This window comes from Rana temporaria, chromosome 5 (assembly GCF_905171775.1).
Source record: "Rana temporaria chromosome 5, aRanTem1.1, whole genome shotgun sequence".
NCBI lineage: Eukaryota > Metazoa > Chordata > Amphibia > Anura > Ranidae > Rana > Rana temporaria.
Genome location: NC_053493.1, coordinates 2,782,311 through 2,795,242, shown reverse-complemented (window position 1 = coordinate 2,795,242; position 12,932 = coordinate 2,782,311). Strand labels below are relative to the sequence as shown.

The following is a 12,932-nucleotide window of genomic DNA, read 5'->3' as shown; positions in this document are numbered from 1 at the left end:
AAAGATTTGGGCAGGTGACAGGTCCTCTTTATTGAGACATCAGAAATCTAGAAGGCCTCCAGTGTCCCCTCTGCCCTCCACTGCAGCTAATCAAGCACAGAACATGCTTGATCGAGTCTAATTAAAGTAGAGTTCCACCCAAAAATGGAACTTCCACTTATTGGAATCCCCCCCCCCCCCCCCCCGGTGTCACATTTGGCACCTTTCAGGGGGGAGGAGGGAGCAGATTCCTGTGCAGGGCAGCCATCACAAATTTTGGGTCCCCTTACACAGCTTTAGGCAGAGCCCCCCTTACAGGTGTAATGCAACAAAAAAAATGGGAGGGGGGATGGCCGGGCCTGTAAGGGGCCCTGGGGTTCATTGGGCCCCTTACAAGTGTAATGCAAAAAAAAAAATTAAATAAATAAAAATTTAAAACAAATAAAAAAAAAACGTGAGGGGGCAAGCCGGGCCTGTAAGGGGCCCTGGGGACCATCGGGCCCCTTACAGGTGTAATGAAAAAAAACAATGGGAGGGGGCCGGCCCAGCCTGTAAGGGGCCCTGGGGACCATCGGGCCCCTTACAGGTGTAATGAAAAAAAACAAAAAAAACAATGGGAGGGGGCTGGCTGGGCCTGTAAGGGGCCCTGGGGACCATTGGGCCCCTTACAGGTGTAATGCAAAAAACAAAAAACAAAAAACAAATAAAGAAAAACAGGAGGGGTGCCAGTCAGGCCTGTAAGGGGCCCTGGGGACCATCTGGCCCCTTACAGGTGTAATGCAAAAATAAAAATAAAAAACAAATAAAAGAAAAACAGGAGGGGGCCAGCCAGGCCTGTAAGGGGCCCTGGGGACCATCTGGCCCCTTATAGGTGTAATGCAATTAAAAAAAAAAATGAAAGGGGGCCAGACGGGCCCCTGGGGACCATCGGCCCCTTACAGGTGTAATGCCTGGACCCCCCTGATGGCGGCCCTGTTCCTGTGTAATACAGGTATTTGCTCCCACTTCCTGGCATAGGATCACCGCGCTTGAAAAAGTGCACTTTGTTCTTGTTGGATAAAAATCAGAATGAAAATTGGCCTAGAGAACTGGAGAGTTGAAAAAACTAAATTTATATGAAAAAAAATATATACAAATTTAAATACTTTAATTTATATTCATCCTTGAAAAAGTGGACTTTGTTCTATGAAACACGCTGGAAAAAAAAAAATCAGGGTGAAAATGGACCGTTTTATGGTTTTAAATGGGAGAGCTTTGGAAATGTAAAAACAAAAAAAAAAATATTAATAAAAAAAATCATACATGATAATAATAAAAAAGTAAGGACCAGATTCAGGTACAAATATGTTACGCTGCGGCGGCGTAACGTATCCCATTTACGTTACACCGCCGCAGGTTTACAGCGTAAGTGCCTTATTCACAAAGCTCTTACCTGTAAACTTGCGGCGGTGTAACGTAAATCCGCTCGGCGCAAGCCCGCCTAATTCAAATGGGGCGGGCACCATTTAAATTAGGCGCGATCCCGCGCCGAACGTACTGCGCATGCTCCGTCCGTCAAATTACCCGACATGCATTGCGCTAAATGACGTCGCAAGGACGTCATTGGTTTTGACGTTGACGTAAATGGCATCCAGCGCCATTCACGGACGACTTATGCAAACAACGTGAATTTTAAAATTTCGACGCGGGAACGACGGCCATACTTAACATTGGCTAGGCCACCTAGAGGGCAGCCTTAGTTTTACGCGGCGTATCTCGACGGAAACAACGTAAATTTAGAGCAACGGGTAAAGCGTACGTTCGTGAATCGCCGTAACTAGTCATTTGCATATTCTACGCCGACCGCAATGGAATCGCCACCTAGCGGCCGGCCTAGAATTGCATCCTAAGATCCGACGGTGTAAGTCAATTACACCTGTCGGATCTTAGGGCTATCTATGCGTAACCTGATTCTATGAATCAGCCGCATAGTTACGACGGGGGTATCTCTTTTGTGAATCTGGCCCTAAATACTTTTATTTACATTCATTCTTGCAGTGCACTTTGTTGTATGAAATGTGTTGAATAGAAATCAGGATGAAAATTAACCTTTTCAAAGTTTTACGTGGGAAAACTTGGGAATGTAAAAATAAAAAATAAATAAAAAAATCATACATGATAAAAAATAAAATTTGAAAATTTTTATTTACACAGATCATTGAAAAAGTGCACTTTGTTCTATGAAATGCGGTAAAAATCAGGATGAAAATTGACCTTTTCATGATTTTAAGTGGAAGAACTTAAACTTGAGTCACATGTAGAGTTGAGCGGACACCTGGATGTTCGGGTTCGGAACCGAACCCGAACTTTAAAAAAAAAAAGTTTGGGTTCGGGAACCCGAACCCGAACTCCGAACCCCCATTGAAGTCAATGGGACACGGACCAGAAAAAAATGCGCGGAGGTCCCCCCAAATTCAATAACCAGACCCTTTAGGTCTGGTATGGATATTCAGGGGAACCCCGCTGTCAATTTAAAAAAAAAAGGCGTGGAGTTCCCCCTAAAATCCACACCAGACCCGTTATCCGAGCACGTTGACCTGGCCGGGGCGCAGAAAAGAGGGGGGGACAGAGTGCGGCCCCCCCCTCTCCTGAACCGCACCAGGCCACATGCCCTCAACATTGGGAGGGTGCTTTGGGGTGCCCTACAAAGCACCTTGTCCCCATGTTGATGGGGACAAGGGTCTCATCCCCACAACCCTTGCCCGGTGGTTGTGGGGGTATGCAGGTGGGAGGCTTATCAGAATCTGGAAGACCCCTTTAACAAAGGGGACCCCCAGATCCTGACCCCCCCTGTGTGAGATGGTAATCCTGTACCTCTACCATTTCACAAAGGAAGTGTAAAAAGTTAGTTTCAGAAAAAAAACACACACACCGTAGAACAAATTACTTTATTAATTAAACCAAATAAAAATCCAGCGGTGAAAATAGACGATCGGTGCTGCTCCCTGATCCAACGTTGTCTCTATCCAGCGCCGGGTGATGTGTCCAGCGATGAGAACATCCATCCATTCAGAGCACAGCTCAGCGAATGACGCGCCGATGCTTTGACGTTTCTAAACGTCAAAAGCATCGGCGCGTCATTCGCTGAGCTGTGCTTTGAATGGATGGATGTTCTCATCGCTGGACCAATCGCTGGACACATCACCCGTCGCTGGATAGACAACGATGGAAAAAATAGCAGCTTTAACAATACGCCGGAAAAAGCCGACTAGAGACGACGTAAGAGAATGCGACGGCCGCGCGTACGTTCGTGGATCGTCGGAAATAGCTAATTTGCATACTCGATGCGGAAAACGACGAGAACTCCACCCAGTGGACGCCGAAGTATTGCATCCTAAGATCCGAAGCCGTACACCTGTCGGATCGAACCCAGATGCCGTCGTGTCTTGGTTTGAGGATTCAAACTAAAGATACGACGCGGGAAATTTGAAAGTACGCCGGCGTACAGTAGATACGCCGGCGTACTCGCTTTGTGGATCTACCCCTTAGAATGTAAAAAAAAAAATAATAATAATAATAAAAAAATCATACATGATAATAATAAAAATTAAAATAATTTACTTCTATTTACATGAAAATAATTTTAATTGGGAGAATTTACGACTTTAAAAAGAAATAACACGCACAAATAAAAATGGCAATTCTTTTATTGATATGTTGGTGTTTAGAATCCCTTTTCTTTATTATTTTCCTCTTTGGGAAATGATCGCCATCGATGGCTCTCGCTATGTTTAGACGCACACCCGGCGCGGTGTATGGGGGGGGATGGGTCACGGGGGTCTCAGGAAAATATACATTGTAGGAGCAGCGTGGGGCCCCTTTGTCTCCTGCATTATGGGGCCTCTCTGTGACACAAAAATCAATAAATAAACAGCGACTTCCTCCTGCGCAGGGCCGCTGCCCCCCCCCCCCCCCAGGCTGGAAAGTGGCTCTATTATCCTAACAGGGCACATGGAGGAAATCAATGCCGGAGCCGATGCTCTTTAAAACGAAGGTCCATCAGCAGAAGGTGAAATGATATTTCCTTCCAGCGAAATAAAAGGACGAGCGATTGATTTCTCTCTCCATCTCTTCATTATCTTCCTCTCTCTTTTCTCTTTTTGTAACAGGAAATAAAAACTTGATCTTGTTCCTCTCAATCCCCAGATGGAGCCGTTTATTTACAGCCTAAAGTTTAGTCACAAATGGAAAAAAAAACTAAAATCAGCACAAGGGACGGTACTTACAGTCAATGTGATCTGTCCCTTGTGCTGATGGCTCCTGCATTAGCTTCCCCCAACACCATAATCTCCTAAAATGGCCGGGTTACCAGAACAGAGAGTCCTGTCATCAAAAGTGCTGCCTACACCCCCCTATTCCATTCACAGAAGCCAGGATTATGCTATGTGCAGAGTGCAGTGATTAGGGGTGTGCTATGTACAGAGTGCAGAGTTCAGGGGTGTTCTATGTACAGAGAGCAGAGTTCAGGGGTGTTCTATGTACAAAGTGCAGTGATTAGCGGTGTGCTATGTACAGAGAGCAGAGTTCAGGGGTGTACTATGTACAGAGTGGAGAGTTCAGGGGTGTTCTATGTACAGAGTGCAGAGTTCAGGGGCATGCTATGTACAGAGTGCAGAGTTCAGGGGTGTGCTAGGTACAGAGTGCAGAGTTCAGGGATGCGCTATGTACAGAGTGCAGAGTTCAGGGGTGTTCTATGTACAGAGTGCAGAGTTCAGGAGTGTTCTATGTACAGAGGGCAGAATTCAGGGGTGTTCTATGTACAGAGTGCAGAGTTCAGGAGTGTTCTATGTACAGAGTGCAAAGTTCAGGAGTGTTCTATGTACAGAGGGCAGAATTCAGGGGTGTGCTATGTACAGGGTGCAGAGTTCAGGGATGTTCTATGTACAGAGTGCAGAGTTCAGGAGTGTTCTATGTACAGAGTGCAGAGTTCAGGGATGTTCTATGTACAGAGTGCAGAGTTCAGGGGTGTGCTATGTACAGAGTGCAGAGTTCAGGAGTGTTCTATGTACAGAGTGCAGAGTTCAGGGATGTTCTATGTACAGAGTGCAGAGTTCAGGAGTGTTCTATGTACAGAGTGCAGAGTTCAGGGATGTTCTATGTACAGAGTGCAGAGTTCAGGGATGTTCTATGTACAGAGTGCAGAGTTCAGGGGTTCGCTATGTACAGAGAGCAGAGTTCAGGGGCGTGCAATTTTTTATTCTTTTTCGATTTTTTTCTACTGTATTCTATTCTATTCCTTTATTTTCTGTTCTATCCTGTTTTATTCAATTAAAATCCTTAACTTTCTAGTATATTTTATTCTATTCTTTTATATTCTATTCTATAAAGAAGCCTTTATAGGAATCATCATTTTATTTCACCTTACTGTATTTATTGTTTCCATTTCAAATTCAAATTTTGATACTTTGTTTCATTATAATTTATTTAGAATTCGTAGAAATTCCTTTATTATCGTTATTTGGACGCTGGGCTCTCAGGTACCCCCCCCTCCCCCCATGGGGTTCTGGCTCCCCCCGCTGGTGGTCACTGATCTACACACTTTAATATCTTCATCACTGAAAATCCCAAAAAATTAAAAAGACACTGGGCCGGATTTAAAGAGATTTGCGCATTTATTACGGAGGCGCAGGGCAACGATTTTGCCCTGCGCCCCCGCAATTTTTTTGTGCTGCCCTCGATTCACAGAGCATAAATTGCGCGGGCGCCGGCAAAATGCCCCGCGCAAGAGCACGCAATTTAAATGATCCCGTAGGGGGCGGGAATCATTTAAATTAGGCGCTTTCCCGCGCCGAGCGTAGAGCGCATGCTCCGTCGGGAAAGTTTCCCGACGTGCATTGCGGCAAATGACGTTGCAAGGACGTCATTTGCTTCAAAGTGAACGTGAATGGCGTCCAGCGCCATTCACGATTCACTTACGCAAACTACGTAAAATTCAAATTTCGCAATGCGGGAACGACGGGTATACGTAACATGGGCTGCCCCTGCTAATAGCAGGGGCAGCCTTGCGCGAAAACCGCCGTACATAAACAACGTAAATTGCGTACGCAGGGCTCGCGCAACGTTGTGAATCGGTGTTAGTATGCAATTTGCATACTATACGCTGAGCACAACGGGAACGCCACCTAGCGGCCATCGCAAGAATGCAGCCTAAGATATGAGGGCATAAGAGCCTTATGCCGCGCAGATCTTAGGCTGCAGTCGGCGTAACGAGGTTCCTGAATCAGGAGCATTCGTTACGCCGGCGCAAGTAAGCAATTGCTCTGCGTAACCTATGGTTACACAGGCGCAATTGCTTCTTGAATCCACCCCACTAATAATTAGAAATTCAGGAGATCGGATTCTCTATTCCCGTCTTTTATGGGATATAAACTTTGATGACTTCCCGTCTGCTCGATTATCCCGCGCGGGTCCGGAGCGGCACCTGAGAGCGCCGCGCTAATTACAAAATAATTTTTAATGAGGGGAAGAGGTAAAAAATGCATGAAGTAATTTCATCCCCGAGATCACTCCGCGTGAACGCCGCGCTCGCCAAATTTCGCTCGCTCGTTAATCCTTCACCCAGCGGGCGACTTTCCCCGACTTTACACCGGGGGGGGGGGGGGGCACCTCGATGTGACGGTCGCGTCTGGAAGACATCGTTCTGCTTATCCGGAAAAAAAGGACTTTTTTTTTTCTTCTTTTTTTTTCTTCTTCTTTTTTTTTTTTCTTCTTCTTTTTTTTTTTTTTTTCGGTTTGAGGAACATTAATTACGTTTTGGAACATTAAGTACGTTATTTTATTTTATTATTTTCTTTCATTAAAAACGAAGCACCAAATTAAAGAACAGGACGGCCCGGCGGCGGGAGTGCCCGGGGAAATCAGGATTATTTATCAATGTGTCTTTTTTATCTCGGAGAATAGAATATTGATAGGATGCTGGGAAACTCAATCAGTGTTCCGTCGATCACCGACGAGGAGGGGGCGGGGCTGTGGACGGCCACTGGTTGAGAGAACACTGCCAAAAAGTTGCATGACACAGCGGGAGACCGTAAACAGGGTGAGGCTGAAAATGGGCACAGTGAGGCTGCAGATGGGCACAGATGGGAACAGTGAGGCTGCAAATGGCCACATTGAGACTGCAAATGGGCACAGTGAGGCTCCAGATGGGCACAGTGAGGCTGCAAAAGGGCACAATGAGGCTGCAGATGGGCACAATGCGGCTACAGATGGGCACAGTGAGGCTGCAAATGGGCACAGTGAGGCTGCAGATGGGCACAGTGAGGCTGCAAATAGGCTGAGCTGGTGGGCATTGATGAGGTGGCACTTATGGGCACTGATTAGGTGGCACTGATGTGAAGGCACTAATATGCCACACTTATGGGCACTGATAGGTAGCACTGATATGTGGCATTGATGGGCACTGTTAGGTGGCACTGGTGGGCACTGATAAATGGCACTGGTGGGCACTGATAGGTGGCACTGGTGGGCACTGATAGGCGGCACTGGTGGGCACTGATAGGTGGCACTGGTGGGCACTGATAGGTGGCATTGATAGGCGGTACTGATGGGTGGCACTGATGAGCATTGATTGACAGCAGTGCTGGGCATTGATGGGCAGCACCGATAGGTGTCACTGATAGCCAGCACTGACTGACATTGCTAATGAGAACTGATTGGTGGCACTTGTGGGCACTAATTGCTGACACTGGTGTACAATGGTGGGCACTGATTGGTGACAGTTAATTGACATACTGTAATCAGGGCACTCGCTTTTCTCCCTCTTCCCCCTCTCGCTTTTCTCCCTCTTTACAGAGATCGGGGTCACGCTGTGTCCTAGCAACACGGCGCAGCAGTGATCGCCACACGGCGCGGCAGCGGTCGCCGCGCTGCACGCCCCCGCGGGCATGCAAGAGCTGCCGTTCTGGAACAACGTCATATGACGCCCACACAGAACAAGAGAGTCATTTGAGTGTCATTTGACAGTGGGCGGGCAGTAAGTAGTTAAATAAAACTTTTTATATCATATTCTGAGATCACTGGACCTTATTCTGCACCTTAAAAATCCCATCAAATTCCTCGTTATCTACTCACTTAAGGGACGTGGTGCTAATAATTGGTTGGTTTGCCCGTAGGTATGAAGGGCCTCCTGGATTCTTGTAGATGTTGATTTTCCATCCTGTTCTTAGACAGACAATCAACATCTACACATCCCATGGTGATTGGAAGGTGTTGGGGCTCCCTGTGTGGATATAAATGTTGGGGTCTCTTCATGACCCTCATTAGAACTGAAGAAGTGGCTTGGAGAGGCTATGAACATCTTCAAGATTACAGACTAAGTCCTGTCTATTGTGATTGGATGAAGGTGTTGGGGCTCCCTGTGTGGATATAAATGTTGGGGTCTCTTTCCTCATAAGACCTGAAGAAGTGGCTTGGCGAAGCTAAAACATCTCTTCATCATCAGTCAACATTGTCCAAGGTCAAAACGGGTTCTTGTAGATGTTGATTGTCTATCCTGGTCTTGGTTCAATCAACCTCTACACGTTTTATGGTGATTGGATGAAGGTGTCGGGGCTCCCTGTGTGGATATAAATGTTGGGGTCTCTTCCTGACACTCATTAGAACTGAAGAAGTGGCTTGGAGAAGTTACATCTCTTCATCATCAGTCAACATTGTCCAAGGACAGTATGGGTTCTTGTAGATGTTGGGTCCATCCTGGTCTTGGAAAATCAATCCCTACACATCCCATGGTGATTGGGTGAAGGTGTCTGGCTATAAATGTTGGGGTCTCTTCATGACCCTCATTAGAACTGAAGAAGTGGCTTGGAGAGGCTATGAACATCTTCAAGATTACAGACCAAGTCCTGTCTATTGTGATTGGATGAAGGTGTTGGGGCTCCCTGTGTGGATAGAAATGTTGGGGGATCTTCCTGACACTCATTAGAACTGAAGAAGTGGCTTAGGGAAGTTACATCTCTTCACCATCAATCAACATTGTCCAAGGATAGAACGGGTTCTTGTAGATGTTGATTGTCTATCCTGGTCTTGGACAATGAAGATGTACACATCCCATGGTGATTGGGTGAAGGTTTCGGGGCTCCCTGTGTGGATAGAAATGTTGAGGTGTTTTCCTGACATTCATAAGACCTGAAGAAGTGGCTGGGAGAAGCTACAATCAAGGCCATGGGTTCTTGTAGATGTTGGTTGTCCATCCTGGTCTTGGACAATCAATCCCTACACATCCCATGGTGATTGGGTGAAGGTGTCTGGCTATAAATGTTGGGGTCTCTTCCTGAGCTGAAGAAGTGGATGGAGAATCTACGAAACATCTTCAACATTACAGAACATGTCCAATTGATTGTGACAAACTACTACCAGTTATACCGCCACCTAGATCCATGAGAACGGTCACAGGTTCTAAGCTCTGAGGGCAGTGCCCAACCCTGCCCTGCCCCCACCTCTCTCACATGAGGTAGGAGCTTACCAAGTGGACACATGCACAAAAAAAGACCCATTGACTTCTATTGTGTCCCACCTACAGCAACACTTGCAGCAGTGCTACATCCGATAGCCAATAGGAGCACGGCCTGCTGTGTCAGTCGCTACCCAAACTCCACCTCCTACAATACAAGAAGATGCAATGGGTCATGTGACCAGACCAGAAATTTGTGACCGGCTTCAATGACTACTTTCATAAACTAACTCGGCCTTCATTGGGGAAGACCTGATCAACGCGTTTCAACCGATAGAGAGGAACAGTAGGGCGCAGCCATCGTGTGGCGCTACAATAGGGGAAGCTGATGAGCAAATATGGATTCCGCCATTTGTACAAACTGTGATGATTGAAGCCTTGTGTTCGCTGTCTCTCGGGGAATTCAGCCTCAAACCAGGTTATTGTCCACTCAGCGAAACCAGACGCCGCGGCGGCGTCCATTGCAGAAAGATTCATCTCCTTCTATTTCAACAAAGACGTCCAACACATAAAATATACACTACTCTGGTGGGAACCTACTACTCAGAGGAAGTCTCCCATAAGCAGAGAACTGATGGGCCAGATTCTCAGTGGAGATACAACGGCGTATCTCTGAGTTGCGCAGTCGTATCTATGCGCCTGATTCTTAGAATCAGTTACACATAGATATCTGTTAGATCCGACAGGCGTAAGTCTCTTACGCCGTCGGATCGTAACTGCATATTTTCGCTGGCCGCTAGGTGGCGCTTCCGTCGAATTCCGCGTCAAGTATGCAAACTAGCTAGATATGCGAATTCTCTAACGTACGCAAGGCCGACGCAGTACAGTTACGCTGTTTATGTTAGGCTTTTCCCAACGTATAGTTACCCCTGCTATATGGTGGCATAAGTGCGGCGTAACAATGTTAAGTATGTCTGTCGTTCCCGCATCGAAATTTGAAAATTTTACGTCGTTTGCGTAAGTCGTCCGTGAATGGGGCTGGACGTCATTTACGTTCACGTCGAAACCAATGACGTCCTTGCGGCGTACTTTGGAGCAATGCACACTGGGAAATTCCACGGACGGCGCATGCGACGTTCGGGAAAAACGTCAATCACGTCGGGTCACAGTACATTTACATAAAATACGCCCCCCTGATCCAAATTTGAATTAGGCGGGCTTACGCCGGCCAATTTACGCTACGCCGCCGCAACTTACGGAACAAGTTGCCCGTCTAAGTTGCGGAGGCGTAACGTAAATAGGATACATTACGCCGCCGCAAAGATACGCGGTTCTATGTGAATCTGCCCATAGTGTCCAGCCCCATAAAAAAAATTTGGGCCCTCCCCCCTCCATGCAGTTTCGCTCTCGATCAATCAATGACAATGCTGATTTTTCTTACCGACTAATAGGGGTTTACACTGACCACCAATGTGATAGGAGTTTACACTGCCTCAAAAACGGCCCTGCCATCAACCAGTCTCTTTCTGTAGACCAACATACTCTGGTTGTCCCCAAGGTCGGAGAGAGAGAGCGGGTATCTCCAACCATAAAGAACACACTTTGAACCCAGTGCAGCCGAGACGCCCCCTGGCTGCCAACCCTCCCCCACAAGCTACACCCCCGAGTAGAATAAGTCACACCCCCGAGTAGAATAAGTTACAAGAGATGATAATTAGTAACATTTCTAGAAGATTCCGTGAGCACTCACCACTGCAGGCTTTCCTGTTGCAGAGACGGCCCTCCTCCAGGACCCCTTCACAGATGTTGGCCTCATCGGGCACAGCGTGGCATGACCTTATCCTCGTCTGGATCCCGCCCCCGCAGTCCCTGTTACAGTCCCCCCAGGAGCTCCATGCAGTCCAGCCACCTGGAGAAGATAAAAGAGAACAGAAGAAGAAACAACATTAGGTTCAAGCAAAGGAACGCCCACCATGAATGTTACCAAATATGGGCGGGACTTTTATGTACAGCACCCTGCTAAGCCACTCCCACCAGCCGCGTATGAAAACAGAAAGGTCATTATCAGGTTGATGGGGAAAAGGAGACGGGGGGGGGGGGGGGGCAGGAAAGGAAAAACACACCCGTTGCTTTTAGAACTAGGAGCATCAGATTTGATTATAGGAGAGAAAGGGGCGTGTCAGACCTCTGCAGAGAGACCACTGCTTCCACACTGAGAGCAAAGGTCCTTCTCTGCAGCATGCTGGCAAAGGACAGGCTTTACTACTCTGTGGCTGCTTTATAAAGAGGAAAACATTGCAAATCTTTCTACATTTTTTTTTAAATTTAGCTGATTTAACCACTTAATGACCTTGGGGGGCAGATTCAGATAGAGATCGTATCTCTGAGTTCCGTCGGTCGGATCCATGTGACTGATTCATAGACTCAGTTCCGCATAGATCTCCCTAAGATCCGACAGGTGTAAGTGACTTACACCGTCAGATCTTAGGCTGCATTCTCCCGCCGGCCGCTAGGTGGCGTTTCGTTTTTTACACGCGACGAATATGCAAATGAGGATTTCCGCCGATTCAGAAACGAACGCCCGCCCGTCGCTTTTTTTTTACGTCGTTTGCGTTCGGCTTTTTCCGGCGTATAGTTACCCCTGCTATATGCGGCGTATCCAATGTTAAGTATGGCCATCGTTCCCGTGCCGAGTTTTGAATTTTTTACGTTGTTTGCGTAAGTCGGTCGCGAATACGGATGGACGTAATCTACGTACACGTTGAAGTCAATGACGTCCTAGCGACGTCATTTGGAGCAATGCACGCTGGGAAATTTAGCCGGCGGCGCATGCGCAGTACGATCTGCGCGGGGACGCGCCTGATTTAAATAGTAAACTCCCCCTAGCCGCGGAATTTGAATTCCGCCAGGGGATTTACGATCCGCCGGCGCAACTTTAGAGGCAAGTGCTTTCTGAATACAGCACTTGCCTCAAAAACTTGCGCTTGCGGATCGTAAATAAGATAGATTACGCGGATCTAAAGAGCCGCTGATCTATCTGAATCTACCCCTGGGTGTTTTTTTTTCAGATTCGGCGTTTACAAGACTAAAACGTTTTTAAAATTACAAATTTAACATTACTTAAAACCCCCAAACATTATATATATTTTTGATTCTAACACCCTAGAGAATAAAATGACGGTCGTTGCAATACTTTTTGTCACACCGTATTTGCGCAGCGGTCTTACAAGCGCACTTTTTTTGGAAAAAATTCACTTTTTTGAATGAAAAAATAAGACAACAGTAAAGTTAACCCAATTTTTTTTTATATTGTGAAAGATAATGTTACGCCGAGTAAAATGATACCCAACATGTCACGCTTCAAAATTGCGCTCCGCTCGTGGAACGGCGTCAAACTTTTACCCATAAAAATCTCCATAGGCGATGTTTAAAAAAATTCTACAGGTTGCATCTTTTGAGTTACAGAGGAGGTCTAGGGCTAGAATTATTGCTCTCGCTCTACCGATCGCGGCGATACCTCACATGT

At 46.7% G+C, this 12,932-nt stretch overlaps 1 protein-coding gene across 2 annotated transcripts in view; it reads right to left on the bottom strand.

Annotated features, from left to right (window-relative positions):
* Positions 1 to 12,932, bottom strand: part of ADGRB1 (adhesion G protein-coupled receptor B1) — a 735,432-nt gene that overhangs the window by 371,298 nt on the left and 351,202 nt on the right. For both annotated transcript variants that reach the window (XM_040352071.1, XM_040352072.1), the window contains exon 3: positions 11,157 to 11,315. In XM_040352071.1, the coding sequence (XP_040208005.1) occupies positions 11,157 to 11,315 (159 nt within the window). The remainder of the gene's footprint in view (positions 1 to 11,156; positions 11,316 to 12,932) is intronic.